Source organism: Dermacentor variabilis, unplaced genomic scaffold (assembly GCF_050947875.1).
Source record: "Dermacentor variabilis isolate Ectoservices unplaced genomic scaffold, ASM5094787v1 scaffold_12, whole genome shotgun sequence".
Taxonomy (NCBI): domain Eukaryota; kingdom Metazoa; phylum Arthropoda; class Arachnida; order Ixodida; family Ixodidae; genus Dermacentor; species Dermacentor variabilis.
The window spans coordinates 41142404-41159966 of NW_027460280.1; the positions used below are offsets into that span (position 1 = coordinate 41142404).

The 17563-nt window shown below is 43.3% G+C and overlaps 1 protein-coding gene across 8 annotated transcripts in view; it reads right to left on the minus strand.

The window, feature by feature from the left end:
• LOC142566136 (armadillo repeat-containing protein 8-like) overlaps positions 1–17563 on the minus strand; it is a 99196-nt gene that overhangs the window by 44316 nt on the left and 37317 nt on the right. For 5 of the 8 annotated variants that reach the window (XR_012824977.1, XM_075676947.1, XM_075676949.1 and 2 more), the window contains 4 exons: positions 14716–14940; positions 10152–10247; positions 9383–9634; positions 452–730 (listed from right to left, as the gene is read on the minus strand). Coding sequence is in view for 7 of the 8 variants with exons in the window: in XM_075676947.1 (XP_075533062.1) it covers positions 452–730; positions 9383–9634; positions 10152–10247; positions 14716–14940 (852 nt within the window). In the remaining variant the exon portion in view is untranslated. The remainder of the gene's footprint in view (positions 1–451; positions 731–9382; positions 9635–10151; positions 10248–14715; positions 14941–17563) is intronic. The other 3 variants (XM_075676950.1, XM_075676951.1, XM_075676948.1) reach the window with 2 other exon arrangements.

Consider the following 17563-nt stretch of genomic DNA (forward strand, 5'->3'; position numbering starts at 1 on the left):
GCTGTTGTCGCTGTCGTCTGCCCTTCATTCCCAGCATGTTCTGCATATACAACTATTTACATCATAACACTATGTGACCAGTAACTGAAGAGAAGGCAAGATAGGTGGTTCAAGGCAATTAATGAAATTAATTTATAAAAAATCTGTGCAACTCTCAAGCCTGCAGTTTTGAAGAAATGACAGAAGTGTGCAGAGGATCATACACAGCGAATTTCGTGGACATACATTGACACCGAAAAATCAACAGAGTTGCCCTTTAAACACTGTGCTAAGCACCCAACAATGCATACGTAGAAAATTGGTGAAGATACTTTTTGCTTATTAAACCATAAACTTCTCCTTAAGCTAAAGTATCTAAGTTTTGAACATTACAAAACTGAAATGTGTATAGTTAATTGCTTCTCTCTGTTAGTATCATATACACAGTGGAAATTAAGGTGGAGAAACAGACCTGCTTGATGGAGAGCAAGTTGCGCAGCAGGCCGAGTGTCTTCATTAGCACACTGACGTCAGGGTCTGAGAGGAGCCTGAAGACCTGGTCAGTGCCAAGTGTCGACAGGATCTGAGACTTTATCTTCTGGTCAGCTTGGAAGGCCATGTTCATGAGGGCCCAGACCCCATTGAGTCGCAGGGCGGGCTCATCTCGCCGTGTCAGGCCACACAGCAGCTCCACTGCACCACACTCCAGGATGGGCTGCAGGTGGGCACAGTGCTGGGCCCAGTCAGTCCCCTCAGGGCACGCACACAAGCGCCATACAGCAATGCGGGTGGCAGCAGTGCAAGTAGAGGGGGCAGCAGCAGGGGATTTGGGGAGGGAGCAACCGCAGGAGCAACATTTTTGTGCTTGACCCCAAATAGGTAGCTTTCAACCTAATACAGTCGAACCTCATTACAGTGAACAGCACAAATGTTGCAATTACTTTTATTTATAGCTAATATTTGATGCACAAAGTCGCACCAAAAACTCCTTCCAAACTTACGATATTCAATCGGCAACTAGTATAGCACAGAAGTAGAGGGAACCATGCGAGTTAAAAGGCAACAAAACTAGGTGACAAAAGGCACCGTTATGGCACCTGTTTGTCCCTTGCCTGTCAAATTAGATGTCAGCAACAGTTACAGGCAACACAAATGGTTGGCACAATAAGCTTGCTGTTGTGCTTTGGCACTTTGTTAGTAAAGACCTGTTTCAACAATTTCTCACCATTTGCACCTGAATTTGACAAAAGTAAGTGCGCAAGCTGTGCCAACAGTTGCACTACACCCACTTCTGCAACTATACTATAGGCAAACCAAATCAGTTCGTATAAGGAACTAAGTGATAAATCTCCATTGACATTCCACCTTGGACTAGCCATTCCTGCAGTGCACTTGAGCTCTACTAGTGCATATTAAAGCAACAAGCAGACTGTCCAGGACATTGAACACTGTGATGTGAAAAAGCAGACATACCGCATTTACTCAATTTTAACGTGCCCTCGATTGTAGCGAGCACCCGTTTTTCGTGACCAAAATAAAGGAAAAAAGGAAAACACGCTCGATTGTAACGTGCACCTGTTTGCTGTGACCTAAAGAAAGAAAGAGTCCTTTACAGTACCGCGCACCTCATTCTTTCTTACAGAAATACAACTTTCTCTCATTTGGGAAAAAGAATGATTTACTCCCAATACACTAAAGTTGCGATAAATAAAAAAAAGTCTGAGTTTTGCACAAAAGGCGAAGCATCAATTATGATAGCAAATTAGTAGACAGCTATGCGAAAAGTAAGGGTAGTAGTTTTATCGGACGAGTAAACTTTTAAACCTTCGCTTACTAACTAAATTAACAAGCATGGTGTCACGCACACACAAGCATGAACATGTCTCACTCATTGACCGCGGAAACTCTAAACGCTGGATTGAGGAAGTGCGATAGCACGAGCGAGGGAATTGACCTTTGTGCGGCCTCTCGCTTCAACGCGAACTAAGCGACGAGAACCCAGCGCGGTGCGCCTAGATGCGTAGAATCTTGTCTCCGCCGTAGATCGCTTTCAAGAAAGGGGCTGCGCGGCCGTGCTGTACTACATAGCAGCCGCTGGTGTAGAACGCCTCTCCTGTTTGTGCCAGTCCTGCACGCAAGTTTCGGAAACTCAGAACGCCCGTGATGCGGCCCGATTTCCATCCATCTCCGCACACGTGATCGCTTTCCTTTTAATTGCGGCATCGTGATGAACTCGGCATGTCTTTGCAGTCAGCACTTCCATGCTGATAGAGCAAACGCAGAAAACGGGAAGACGGACGGTGCACTAACCTAGGCCAACGGAAGCATTGCCTAAGCACATGTACTACAGCACATGGGGAAAGCTACGGCAGCTAAGCTTGAAGCGTGTATGAGGCGGCTGTTTCGGAATGTCGATGGCGATATGGTAACGCAGATTTAGGGTTGTACTCGATTCCAACACGCACGCAATTTTTGGACCCGTTTTATTGGAAAAAAGTGCACGTTAGATTCAAGTAAATATGGTACTTGGCAACAGCACTTGGGAACTCAATACTTATCAATTATGTGCCCGAGCAGATTTGACATGCAAAAATTAACATGCTAAAACTTCCCTGAGTATATGCCAATAAAATTGACTTTAGTCACGTTCACTGTAACACTGTTTGACTGTAATCACTAAGCAAGCTAAATTACTAAGCACACTACAAATTGTCATCTATTATTGTTACCAGTTCACTTTAAACAAGCACCAACCTGTGTATCAAGAAATGTCACTTATACTAACTGGCTACAGCATAGCATCATGAACCAATGATGCTCAGGGGTACACCAGGCACAACATAAGTAGTGACCAAACGTATTAGCCTTGGCCACATAAAACTGACTATGTTGATGATTATTAGATGGTTTAAAGGGGCCGCCACTATTTGTTAAAAATATGAAGTGAGAATAGGTGATGATGAGAGGATTACACTGATGGGAACAAATGTGACTTTATAAGATGCCGTATATTCTTGTATAAGGGCAACACTTTTCATCGAAAACTTAGGCCAGAATGTTTTCGGTGCAGCCCATATACAAAATAATGTACATAAATTTGTATCGAATTGGAAAACAGACAGCCTTACCACAGAAACAAAAACTATTCAACTGCGACAGGATTCTGACTGCGATTATAACAAAAGAGGAGGCCAAAATGCCTCTGTGTATCACGTCGTTACTGCATGAAGATGCTGCTACACGGCGATGCCTGAGGTGCGCACATGGGAAAAGGGTGCGAACCATACATGAATAATTTTTTCCAAGAATACTTAGGTTCAAATTTAGGGGTGCAACCGTACACTGGTGCCCTTACACAAGAATACACAGCAGATAAGGAACTCTAAAATCGGCACAGGAATGTGAAGTATGACACGCAAGTTTGCTCTACAGTGAACCACCACCAGAAGTAGTAACCCATACCACAAGACCACACATCAACACACACATACACACCGTAGTCATAGAGTCCACTCGAATCTTCATTAAATTAGTACTATTTATCTGCTACCGTTAAGAGGAAGCTTTAGCTCGGGTACTCCCATCTAAATACATGTAAAAAGAGAATTCGTTTTTCTCGGCAACCACTGCACCAATTTTGACGAGGTTTGTTGCATTTAAAAGGAAAACTTAGTCTAGTGACTGTTGGTTTCGAATTTTTTAGTTAGGTCGTCAATCTTTTATTAAAAACTAGCGAAAATCCGAAATTTTCAAAAAACCAAACTGTCAAGTTTACAACTCCGTAACTCCTAAAAGAAAAACAATAATACAATTCTGTGAAATGCATCTAATAGTACATCCAAAGCAAAAAAATTGATATATTACACATGAATGTCAAAAAATTTAATAACATGGAAATACAGCTTTTGCAGAACCCTTGTAAACAACGTAACAAATTCACGTAAGATGTAAAATGACATATCGAATTTGTCCGCTTTCAATGATCTAATGGATGCCGTTCACAGAACCGCGATATCTCTTTTTGATACAGAGCTATCAATTTTTAAAAATTGTGCTTCTATTCTTTTCAAACGGTCAAATATTTGAAAATCGTTTTAAGAAAATTCAAGCCCTAAATAGAAATTCTGCTTCCAACAGTCACTAGAATTCAACTTTCTCCTTCAAATGCAACAAATTTCATTAAAATCGGTCCAGGGGTTACCTCATAAAAACATTTTTGCGTTTTACATGTATTTGAATAGGCCGCGTCGGAGTTGGGCCCGAGCTAAAGCTTCCTCTTAAGGCTTATTATCTAAATATACTTTGTTTGTCAAGTACAGATAAATTTGGTGAAAAATGGCACTGCTCCAACTCCAAAAATACCGGGCACTGGGCTACGTGCAGCCCACAGGGTTCGTACAAAACACCCAACGCAAAATTCAAGAACAATTCAAAAATTTCCAGGTTGCTGAAGGCCAAAATTCAGATCTTGTCTACAATTCTTTACAGCCACACAGCCATTCAATTGCACACATGCTTCAAGCTCTTCGTGTGGCTTTTCTTGAGTTTCTCATTGTAACAATGTCAATTGCATTGCAGCCCGTCACATACACTTCACTTGAAGGTTATTAGTGTCTGGCTACACCCCCAAGATACTTGTCATGTTAAAGCCACATGGCTGAAACGTACTTGCCTCCAGACATCTAGAGTTTAGGCCTCAAAAACATAGCCATGATGGCTGCAATGTAAACCAACTAGAAAAACAACAAATATGGTGGTATGGCTTGGTAATTTGAACTGGCTTTCGTCTAGCAATACGATGAAAATTGGTATTTAAACAAGCCTGTTGTCAGTGGTTGTGGACATGCCAGAATGGAATCACTCAGCGAAACGCTCAAAAGGGAATACTGTATATAGGACTGTTTCCCAACAGAAAGTCTTCACAGCATAGCGTCGATGCAGAGAATTGCATTTATTTTCAAGGAGCTTTAATTAGGGGTGTGCAAATATCACATAGTAGATTTCGAATCGAATATAAAATCAAACAAATCAAGAAAGAAAAGCAAAATATAGAATCGAATAAAAAAAAATCTTTCACAAAATTTAATGCTTAAATATTTTGTGAAGAATATACAGTGCTGCACATGCTCGGGATTCTTCTAGCAATGCATAACAAGACCTTAACAAGTTATCAGTAACTTAGGCCGATAAAAGTCAAGGCATACCAGTACGGTCTACTCTCATAAAAAAAAATTAGTATGTCAGCACATACTGATTACAACTCAGTTCTAGTAAATGAAGGTCTGGAAAATATTTTTTTATCAATAGAATTTCTGTTGAGTAGAACCAAGTCATTATTTTTTACCCTCTAAAACTAATTAATTCGTGACGTTCTGTTACTGAATAACAGTGAGGTTCTCAGTATAACAGTGGGCCTGTGTTCTGCGACAAACTTCTATTTATTGAAGTTTTTCTATCCAGTTTTTATCCAGAACACAGAAGGGCTAAACCAACTTTACGGCTGTTGGGTTACCGTAAGGCCATCTGCGCAATAGACAAAAGGACCACGCATCACGTGACTCGATCACCACTCCGTGCGTAGCCAACGCCAACTGTAAAAAAAGAGCTGGCATCATCCATGCTGTTTCATCGTCAGGTTCGGCGTGATTTGCCACTTGTCAAAGAATATGAAATATGGAGTAATAGCAAGTTTACACAACGCTCGCTAACCCTCCTCGCCCTCCCTCCCTCCCTTCTCGCTAATCCGCCTTCTCACACTTTCATTTGCGAAGCGGTTTGTTGGCTAGCCGAGTGTCACGCAGCTGCTGCGAATAGATCTACGCTGTTTTGGCACCAACCCTTAACTTTAACGTTCGATAAAGCAGCGCCGATCAGGCATAATGGTTTAAGCAGTATGGCCGTGACGAAAACTCGCCAATGTGGGAATGGGCCGTGAGCCATCGCGGAATGCTTGCTGCTGATATGTTCGTATGGGTGACTCATCAGTGATTGTTCCCAATATAAAGAGTGCAGGTTAGATCGATGGCTGTTGAAGCGATGTGAAGTTCATCGCCTCATATGAAACATGACCTGTTTGCCTATTGGCGGCTAATCGGCCTTATCTTTGCACATGCTTTCGCACTTCCCGAATTACATGCTCCTTTTGTTGCTTTCCCCTCTGTCCACTTCTGATTATTATTTTGGTTGGTCCTGTACACCCGGCCGAACCTTGTATCAACAAAGGCGGCCTCCACCGATGCGGCGCTGTGCTGCGTGTGTGCAATGCCCGGCATGGGGCCGACATCGGAGAGCGCTTGCAGTGACAAAGCCCACTACCACATACACCAGGGCAGCCCGTCCGCGGCGCGCTCGGTGCTCCTTTTTGTACCAAAAACGAAGTGAAACGCTCGCGTGGGCAGCATCGAGCACGAGGGACTCCGCAGCGCACGCAACACTGCGCGGGTCTCTACGCCGAATATATTGAATATTCAAGAAATTGAATAGTAGATATTCAATTCTCAAATCGAATCGTTCGAACAGTCACTATTCGATTCAGGTTTATTTGAGTATTCGCACACCCCCAGTTTTAATCTTTTAAGCGCCAAGGACGTGCCTGTCCACGTGTTTAAGGGGTTTTTCGAAGTGCAAATAACAAGCCAAGCTTCTACAATCCATTTTAACATTCTGGCAAGTTCCCTCTTTAGCCCCCATAAGCAAGTCTACATACTCTGTTCGCCCGACAGAGATTTAACAAATGGCAGCTGCCAGTCAGGTTTTGCTGCGCCCATCGTGAAAGTGAAGCTTCCATTTGACTGAGTCATCAAGCTCCATCATCAAGCTACACAGATGATTTGCTTCTGCATAAAACATTGACATTGGTGGCAGTCTTTTCACGGCTATAGACACACCCAGTGACTGATGTCGCCAACTACAACAATTGTTTTGATATGACACGGCAATGGCTGAAGTTAGATGGTTGAAACCTTCCACCAGCGCCTTTCCATTTTAAATTTATGTATCTGCAGACACACGGTCGTAAATTTACAACCCCCATGTTAAATATATTTTTTTAAATTTGCGAATAACTTGCGATCTAGATGTGTAATTTAAAAAAAGTTCATTTTCTGAATGCTTCTTTTGGATTTTTTGCCGGCACTTAAAGCAGGGGCGGGACTGCCAGAAGCCATTTTGGAGCAATTTCTGGAGCAAGTAAAATTGCATACTGGAGCTGTTTGGAGCAGACAAAATTACAATTTGGAGCAGCCTGGAGCAGACAATTTCATTTTGAAGCAATCTGCAGCAAGCCAATCTGAATTTTGGTGGAATAATGGAATATGGAATATGGCAGCACACTTCGAAACCATGACAAAACACAGAATAAACCAACACGGGTGCTGTACTGCAACTGTCTTAAGCAACGTCTCAAGATAAATTTTGAAGCAGGTTACCCTAATACTGAAACCGTCTAGTGCATGCAAATTTTCATAATAGTGCCTGTAGATTTCTAATTAGAGGTAGCAATCACAAAAAACATGCGTTCTGCAATAGTGAGTGCACAATTTCAAAAAGTAGCCCAAAACATTTTTTTACAAATACATATTTCTTTAATGTCTCTCGACAGTGTGCGTAAAGTGCCTGGAAATGTGCTTAACCAACAGACCGTACGGAGAAGTCAGAGTTATGAACTACTGTGGTTTACTGAAAGCCACTTCTACATAATAGGCCAGGGCGATACCAAAGCACATAATTCCTAACTTTCTGGTATAACGTAGAACTATTCTTATCTGTTTTCATTCCAAAGCTGCCATTAGCGCTTCATGATAGGTCAAAATGTCTCGGGCTTTGCCCATATGGGCATAAAAACAGACTGAAATAGTTTTACGTTATACAGGCCCTAGGGACAGAGAAGCCCGCCTGCTGAAGGCGCTGCAGCGCGCACCTCCGTAATATCTAGTTCGCTCGCAGCGCAGTCAGTCTACTTTTACTGCGATAGCAAATACATGGACACTCCAGGCGCATTTCTGCCATTGCCGTTTTGTATAAAGTCAAAGGGCGATAACATTGTCGTCGGGCGTCGTACATTGTATGTGCGAGTGAAAGCATGCAAGGGTGAGCCGACGATGGCGGCTCAATCTTGTGCACGCAAAGAAGTGGGGACGAAGTGTGCTATCTTCCGTTGCATGCAAGGCACCGAGGGGAGGGGGGCAGTGTCCTACTCTGGTGGCTACTGCGCAATGGAGCAGTCGCGCGGCCCCTATGTCAGAAAGCAATTTGCGATGCGAGAGTGTGCATGTTAAGTGTTGATAGCTTCGTGTGCACTGTGCTTTCAGTGCTTAGTTCGCATTGAAGCGAGACACAGCACGAAGGTCAATTCACTCGCTGCTGCTGCCGCACTTCCTCACTCCGACGTTTTCACAGCAAGTTTCCGCAGTCATCGAGTGATATGTGTTCATGTTTGCTTGTACGCGTGTGACCCCATGCTTGTTAATTTAGTAAGTGAATGTTTACAAGTTTATACAGCTGATCAAGCTACTATGCTTACTTCGTATAGCCGTCTACTAATTTGCTATCGCAATCGATGTGTTGCCTTTCGAGCGAATCTGACTTTTTTCTTTGTCTTGCGCCTCGGCTAGGGAGCGCCACACCACTCAGTCCACTCAAGTGTATTCTAGTATACACTCTAAATACAGCCACCCTAGCATGCCTGGCCGTTCCGACAGCAACGACGACAGCCCGGAATGGCCGCACATGCAATGATGGTGACTTGCCGGAAACACCAAAAAGTGCAGTGTTACAAGCGAGAAAATTGTGAGAAATTGTGCAGGAGGTGCCGTTGCGCGATGTACGGAATGTGAAAGGCTGCACTCTTTTTTGGAGAACAAGTCCACTTGCTGTTCGCGGTCACTGCCAGAGCACACATGCCGAAGATGTTCTGGCACAGCGTGGCGCAATTTCGGTCAATTTTCTGTATTTGGCACAGTTTGGTGCAGGAGTATCACCCCTGTTAAATGGTTAAGGGCCCTTGAATCTCTTTCCAAGTTCCAGGGTTTGGAAGGATTTCAAGGAGGTGTACAAACCATGTGCAGAGCGTCCTTCTTTCGGGGAGTCCCTCACCTCTCAAAAAGAGTGCGTACTCTCGCTGACACTGGCACCAATTTTCTTGACCAGTCAAGACTACCTCAGCTGCCTGCCTTATCAAGACATCCCAATCCTCTAGGGCTGACTAACTGACCACCACAGTGTTGTGGTTAAGTGCATAAAACTAAAACATTCATTTCCCTTTTCACTCTGGCAGGTTACGTCAAACATATAGAAATACATAGACAAACGGAAGCAGTTGCAGCTACTCTTCAGGTTTCACAGAAACGTGTTTCAGAGCCCCTTAAAAAGCAGCAGAGCAGTAAGCAAGCAAGCCCAAGCCTACCTCCTTGCTTGGTGAGAATTCAAGCAGCAGGTTGCACAGAGTGGATGAAGCCACAAGAAGGATGTCATCGGGAGCATTATGAAGGAGGCGCATGAGTGGTCGCCACACGGCATGATCCTGAAAAGTGGTGCGCAGCTGCTGCACAGAGCGCGACAGCGAGTGCAGACAGCGCACTGCTGCCAACCGCACACGTGGGTTTGTGTCCGACAGGCTTGACACCACGTGCTCCATCAGCGAGTCAGTCTCGATGATCTGCGCAAAACAGAGACACCATGGGCTATTTACCAAATAGGGTTGCTACACAATAAATTTGGACCAACATAAACAGTGACTTAGTGTGCTGTTAGCTAAGATAACTTACATAGAGCTAAAGTGCCCCGAGAAAGATTCTGAAAATTGCACTAAGCAAGGCAGTGTCTGCTAACCAGGGCACAAAGGATAGCAGCAAATTTTTTGGTGCCAAGTGACAGCTTCCAAGTTGCACTAACAGATGAGGTCGCATAAGCTGACACGCAAACAACAGATGGTATAAAATGCATGCCAAGCGCACACCCTGTTTTGCCACTGCCATGTACTTTTTACATTACCACAGTGATTAATTTGATTCTGAAGACAGAACATAAATGAGTAAAGCAACAGAGAAGATGCAGTGATCAATGAAAGTGCACATGCCACCCTGGCTTCATCTACAATACTTTTCATCATGAGCTATGTACTTTTCCCAAAGCATCAAATACCCCAAAGAAGTAAAGAAGGGTTGCATACTTGCCTTCTTACGAATGTCTTCGTCATTTGCACCCAGGGCAGCAAATGCTTTGAAAGCAGCTTGTCTCAGCTCCTGCATAACCTTGACTTCCTGTTCAAGCTGCAACAAGAGCAGCATAGGTATCACACAGCTAATTAACCTTGACCAGAGGCCATATTTTGTAACAACAATTCTTATTGTGGCTCCATTCTTATCCTATTATGTGTCATGCTGACTTGCCGACCCTGGCAATACTGAGAGCACAATAGCTTGTGAGCCAATGATGAAAAGTGAAAAAAAAAAAACGGCTTATGAACAGGATTGTTTAAAAATCTGGGCCCAGGACTGCACAAAATCAAAGCAAAGACTTTAGAAAACAAATATTCACACTTGCTTTGAGATCTAAAGAACATTAAATGAGTTTATACTGATGTAATATATCTTCAGGACTATGTTATCCTTTATTTCAAAAAAAGAGGCCGAAAGCTCAGCAGTGATATTATGAATTTTGAAGTACAGTCAACTTCTGTTAATTTGACTCTAGTTAGTTTGATTTTTCAGTTAATTCGATTTCAACCAGAAATATAACTTCGTTATATCGAGGTTTGACTGTATCCCGTTTTTTTATAGCACTTCCGCGAAAAACGTATTACAATCAAACCTGGATATATCGAACCCACATAAAACAAATTACCGTATTGTATATACTTAACGGCTATATATATATATATATATATATATATATATATATATATATATATATATATATATATATATATATATATACCCATCAACTAGCTTGTTGGCGTCCCTCTGCGCAACCATGTGAGCGCGCGTGTGCCACTGCTCACTCATTCGTGATCTCCTTCCACAGCTGGCCTCGTTGGAACTCATTGCCTAAGGGGGTATAAGCCATTCATTAAATAGAGGAAACTCATCGTCGTCATCATCAACTATCATCATCAGCAATGGCTCAAGCATCATCATATTCTTCCACAGTTGGCTCATTTAGTGCTCGTGCTTATGCTCGCGTGTTCGTCGTCGTCTTCTTCCACAGCTGGCTCCATTGCCGCTCATCATCCCAGAATAGAATTTCATTTCTCTTCTGCCATCATAATGGGGAGGCCATATTAAAATTTTTAAAATGTACAGTGGTATGAACCATTGCTTAAGGGGGTATGAGCCATTCATTGCCTTATGTGATGGACGCATTTAATAAGAGAGGTGATACGAGAATGTGTGTGCACACCTATCGTTACGATGACCACTGACCAGGACAATACGCATGTTTGTACCTTTTTTCAAAATTCTATGCCACCTCTGTGTCGTTTGCTAAACAGCTTTGCTCGTCATCCACCTTCACAGAGTGGAATGGTTCACTATTTTTTTTTTTCGTCTAAATTCTTGGATGATTCAATATTACTTTCTCAAGTTGCGTTGCACTGTATGTTTATCAGTCTTCTCAATGAACACTGTCCCGCTGCTCCTTTTTCTTAATCCAGTACATTCATTGTTTGGTGCTAACACAAACATGAGCATATGCCATAATTTTTTTTTAATCTACTTATTGCCGTTCCCTTTCCATTCCAGTGAACTTGCCACTATCTAGAATCCACAAGTTCATAGACGAAAGCTTCATAACAATAACCGACCAGTGCACGGGGGAGAGTCTCTCAGTGTGCGCTTTTTGCTACTCAGTGAACATCGCAGCCCCAACGCTGAAGCAGAAATCTTCTTCGCAGACGTACTTGCAGCACAGGCGAGTAGCACCCGAGGGCCATTTGCTGGTTTTAAGTTTCGCAATCTAAACTTCACGCAACTTCTTGTCTGAACATGTGAAGGCTGCGCCAGGCTCTGTTGCATACGTTCAGTACTGCAACACTGACAGTAGCCTAACATGTTGAACTCTCTCACGGGTAGACACTACCTATTTATAGTGCTTTCAGATGTTGTCAAGCAGATACCAGAAGTGGAAAAACGTCCTCACATAATCAGAACTACAGTGCAGGTGGGACTTCAAACTTTAGTTTTCAGCTCGCTTCAGCGTTTCCAAAGCAGCCGACGCAGCCGCTGTGTCCACATGATCGCTCATACATCACACTGACGGCAGCGCCACCTTTTCCAAGTGGTGGAGCTCACCCCCAATAAAGAACGCCTGTTCACCAGCACATTCGAGATATCAAACACGGCGCCACGCCGCATTCTGGTAAATGCTGCTCGAATAAGGTATCTATAAGACGCTCGAATAAGGCATCTGGCATAAAGCACAAATAAAACATCTGGCAAATGCCTTATTCAGGAGTCTGCAGCCAACTGTTTCAGAAAGGCAGGCTTCATAGTGACTGCCGACGAGCTGGAAGAAGCCACAAACAATGGATGTGTGAACAACATGTTTCGTGAGCTTTCCCTCTTCGCAGGAGTTATTCCAGCCGAATTTATTGCAGATAGCTTTCTGAATGCCGATAACAATGTTCAAGCTATAGCGAATCTCCATGAGAAGGACAGTGTGGCAAGCAACACAGAAACCCAGGACAAAGGCTGCTCAAGTAGCAATGAAGACCATCCAAAAGAGGTGGCAACGTGCCTGTGCACAGCTGCTGAACTAGAATCGGCATTTGATACGATTCACCATGTCTGCAGTGATATTATAGAAGGCACAGGGCTATCACACCTCGACAGTCTTAACAAGATAGAGATGAGCGTCAACTTCATTTTGCAAAAGATGCAAACCAGGATCAGCAATTTTTTTTTCACATAAATAAAGTGTACTTGCTTCTTTTTTTACAGAGTTGCATACAGTAATTTAGCGGCCCTTGGATGCACCAATCAGTAAGCTGCCATTTGCCTCTGAGCCTATTATTTTATTTATCGAATTACCGATACTATGGAATCTCCATAAACAGAAATCACTTAAACGGAACTGCCTCTTAGATGGAACACCATCATCATGGTTGGTTGGTTTTGTGTTCATGTAATTGCGTTCAGCATTGCCTCTCAGTAAATGTAACTCCTAATAAACAGAAACAATTTCCCTGGTCCCTTGAGCTTTCGTTTAAAGAGTCCACTGCATATCAAACCTTATTGTGATCCCCTTCAGGTTTGGGTTCGACTGTAGAGGGGTTCAACTACATTGTATTCTAAGAGAGCCAAACACCAAACTACCAAAATGCGAAACAATACCCTGCAATCCATGACGTCACACTGATGACCTGTCCTTAATGGTGTGAAATTCGAAGATGAAACTTTGACTTTCATTTTCTCTCTAATTGTCAACCCATTACGGCAAAAACAACAAATGTAGTTCTTCAAGAATACTTATTTTGAAACTAATTCAGTTTGTCCCTTCAATGTCCCTTTAATACTTATCTGCTATTGATCAATGTTACCGCTGTGGTACCCAGCTGTACGAAAAAGCCAATTTCCCATTTTGGAAAGAACCCATTAGAAACAGTCATTGCTGAAACACCCAATACAGTAGAACCTCATTGATACAATCCCGTTCCGTACGATTTCCCAGTGCCAGCATTCGTGAATAAGAACATAAAAAAATGACCCAACAGAGTCACACTTCTTTTTTAGCAGTTAATAGATTCCTAGAATGCAATCTCTCGGGACCAAAGTTCAGTAATCAGAACGTCGCCAAACCATGATCATATGAAGTGTTTTGCAGCCGCTAGGTCCCCTATAAACAAGAAAAGGTGCAAGGCACGCACGATCCGAGAGCAGTAAGCATCCACCAAGGAAGCTTCCCTGCACATATGTGGAAATGCAAGCATGCACTGTTTCTTCTCCCAGTACCAGCAAATCCTGCAGGTCGCTGCCACGTCGCATTCACCGCTATTGCCGTTAACCCTGTTGCAATAAGCATCTTCACCTGTTTCACAGCACATGTGACATAGTGCCGCTGAAAGCATATTACCTTTTTTTTTTTTTTTAATAAGCAATAATCCAAACGCGCCACCGTTCCCTACTACAGGCTACTTGAAGTAAGCATTGTGTTTTGCTCTGGCAGCATTGTATTCTGCCATTACGCGCCAGCTCAATTTTGTTTCAGTTTCCCATAGCCATCTTAAAACACTGCAATAGGAAAACAACAACATGCGTCTCTGGTTGCTCGAATCCCACCAGCTCAAGGCATGTCAGCGCCTTGTGTCACGATTCTCACTGAGTGGGCACATCAGAACTTCCCACCAAAATTCTCCACCGTGAAACTGCTGACTCTGGCCGATTTGTAGAGGCGCCAACATAAGCTTGCCGAAGCAGCAAAAACAACAACATGCGTGCCAGGCTGCTCGGGCCCCAGCAGCTTGGCGTGCATGGGCGTCTTGTGCTGCAACAATTCACCCTAAGCTTCACTACGTAGATGTCAACTACAGTCGAGCCTACCACATTTTCTAGTGACTTCGAATCGTATGTCTTCCGGGTTGGTATGCTTCTTCTAACATTTCTTACCAAAACGTATGGCTGAGGTATTACTGTATGACTGTTCATGTTCTGAATAAAGTAGTGTGACAGGAATCAAATTTATTTTTCTACTGTGTGTTTAATTTCCATCATGCTACTAAGTTTCCAAGATCGCAAGCACTACCTTTTTCATTGTCACTGCTGGCACAGGCCCTTTGTACAAGACAACAGCAGAAGGTGGCTGGTACTTGAGCAGCTCAGCCAGCGTGGGGATGAGGTGGTCACTGATGCTGGCAATCCGCTGTAACTCAGTATCAACTTCAGCCAGGTAAGCAAGTGTCTCAGCTCCATGCGCCCTTTCCTCTGGAGTACGTTCCTTCTTGCACATGCGCACCAGCGTAGGCAAAGCCTGCGTAGATGCACCACAGTCAAGACTGTACACTTGCACAACTGAAGGAGAGTGCACATAATGCTCCACCAGCAGCTGTGCAATCTGTAAAAGCCTAAAACTGATGTAATGGTTTGCTTTCAAACATTTGTTGCAATTTCAGTGTTATAGTGTTACAGTGCAGTCCATTTATAATGATACCTTATGTAACAATATGTCAGTTATAACGATAAGTCAACATAAGAGTATCAACTTATGCATTAGGGCTATGAGAAAAAAACAAAACGTGTATGTATTGACCATACGACGGATGCAAGGATTAAAATTTTGCCTTTTGGACTGAGTTTTCTGTGCACACTGAGCTCAACATTTGCATTGCTGAGTTCTGCTTAAGGTTCACACACACCAACGACTGACAGCGGTCGTGTGACCAAGTTGAAATGGCCGCAAATGGCTTTTCTCGAAAAGCAACCGTTTTAGCCCAGTCACTTGCTGCTAAATTTTTTCAGTCCTCTGACCGCAGTCGCAAAACTGCTGAACCAATCAGATTCACAGGAACAGGGCATTGATATATGCTAATACTTATTTTACATTGCGATGCAATTGTGAGCAGATGGCGAATGGCCAGTCACACTGGCTGGTGCGAGGATCAGTCGCCTTCAGGATCAAATAATGAAATCTTCCTTACCTCAGTAAGGAAGCCTTCAATGCTGTTAGGCCAACATATGTCACTCTGAAAGCTTCCTTACTGAGGGGCCCTCGGTGAAGGGTTCCTTGGTGCTTCCTCAGCGTAAGGTTGCTCCGTAGCTACCTTCATGCGTCCTTATGCTGCCCTGGCCCTGAACAAGGGCTTCACCTCAGTGCTGGTGCACGTGATGTTTGCTTGTGCATGCACGCTGCCGCCCGCCTGCGGAGAAGCGTGAGCACGATCATTGCGCACAATGCCAGGAGTCAGCGTTCATTTCAGTCGCACGTTCTGCATGAGTAGCGTCTCGCAATGCCGGCGTGCTAGTGTTGCTGGAACATATCCAGTTTTATCCGTTATCTGAAACTAGGCTTTTTACGCGGTCAAAAATTTCATTGCAGTTGGCCTTTAAACCGCTGGTGTGAATGAGCCATTAAACGAATCATGCCTATTCTTATTATAACTAATTATGCAAGCCCATCTGTATTCATAAATAAACACTGTATATTTACCTATAGAAAATATTTTTTGTTACTTTATGGTCCCTACAACAATCGTAATTTTTTTTCGAAATAGGCCTGTCTGAAGATTTTAAACAGGGTGTCTACCAAGATGACATTTCTAAATTCCCTGAGTTTCCTAGGTTTTCCCTGAGTGCCTTTGCAATATTCTGCAAGTGACACAGAACTTTGTTTTATGTCAAGATGGGCTGACACAATGTCACCCGATGCTGTCACTCTCTAGAAAGCATGCTAAAAAATTTTAAAAATGACTTAATCCAGTTTGAATAGTAAGGAGTAGTGTTTATTCTCTTAAAAATAAAACAGGAGAGAGGGGTTAGTAAAATATACAGCAAATCAAATATCTTTTAAAAAGAAATGCTAAAGCCCATAACAAATCGAGCCAAACATCTTAAAATATGAATAAAAAGGGATGCATACAGAGCATACAGAAGCAAATATTTTCGAATATGAGCTATTTCTAACAACAGGCCCAAACTTTGTCACAAGAAAGATTCTCTCTCAGCAGCTGGAAAGTCAACCTCAACTGTCCTGACATACTGTCAGCTCTCACACAACACCTCAGTGTTGCGTTTCACTGCTTTGATGAGTTTATTTTGGTTTAGATGAGGGACACCTGCATCTCAGCATCAGCCAACACTTTGCTTTTAGAGCTCAAGCTCCTTCAAAGAAGTGGCACCACACTTCCTTGCTAGTTCATTCCTCAGTGTGTCGGTCCTTTTTGTTCTCCTCCTCCTTCCGCCATGTATTTGCCCCATGGACCATTTGAAGCACCCTCTTGGTAAGTTGCACAGTCAACATTCGCTTTTTCGGACTCCCTAGGAGTCGCAAAAACGTCAGAAAAATCGGGCAGTTCGAAAAAAATGAATGCAAGTCTTTTACTGCTTTTAAAGGCTCAAATCGCCACAGGCACATCCGAAAAAGCTCTGAAGGCCTGATAGTACACTTATTAGGCATACTGATGCTCGTACTGGGACAGGATATGGGAGGTGCACGCATGCATAGTTAAGGAATACATACTGGGTCCCAAGACAATTACCCCTTCCCACACTTGTTAAGCTTCACCGTAATACTTCGTGTATACTTCACCTCGTAACACTGCTGTATTGAGGCGAAGCTATTTTCGAAAACAAGCATAATTCAACACGTGCTTTTTCCGAGCTTCAAAGCCATTGGCGAGGGTTACAAAGGCTGAATCGGCACCATTGCTAACAGCGGCGAATTGCTAACAGTGGCGAATTGCTAACAGTAGCAAACATCGAAGTAGCTAGGCCTAGGGTTGCCGCAGCGGTGGCTACGGCTGCCAGCGGATCTGTGTGCGAGAGCGCCGGTTTGAGACAGCAAGATAATCAAAATGGCGGCGATGCTGGCTTTGATTAATGCCGTACGAGACCTGCGAAAAAGTCGAGAAAATCAGACGGTGAAGGGTTCTTGCATC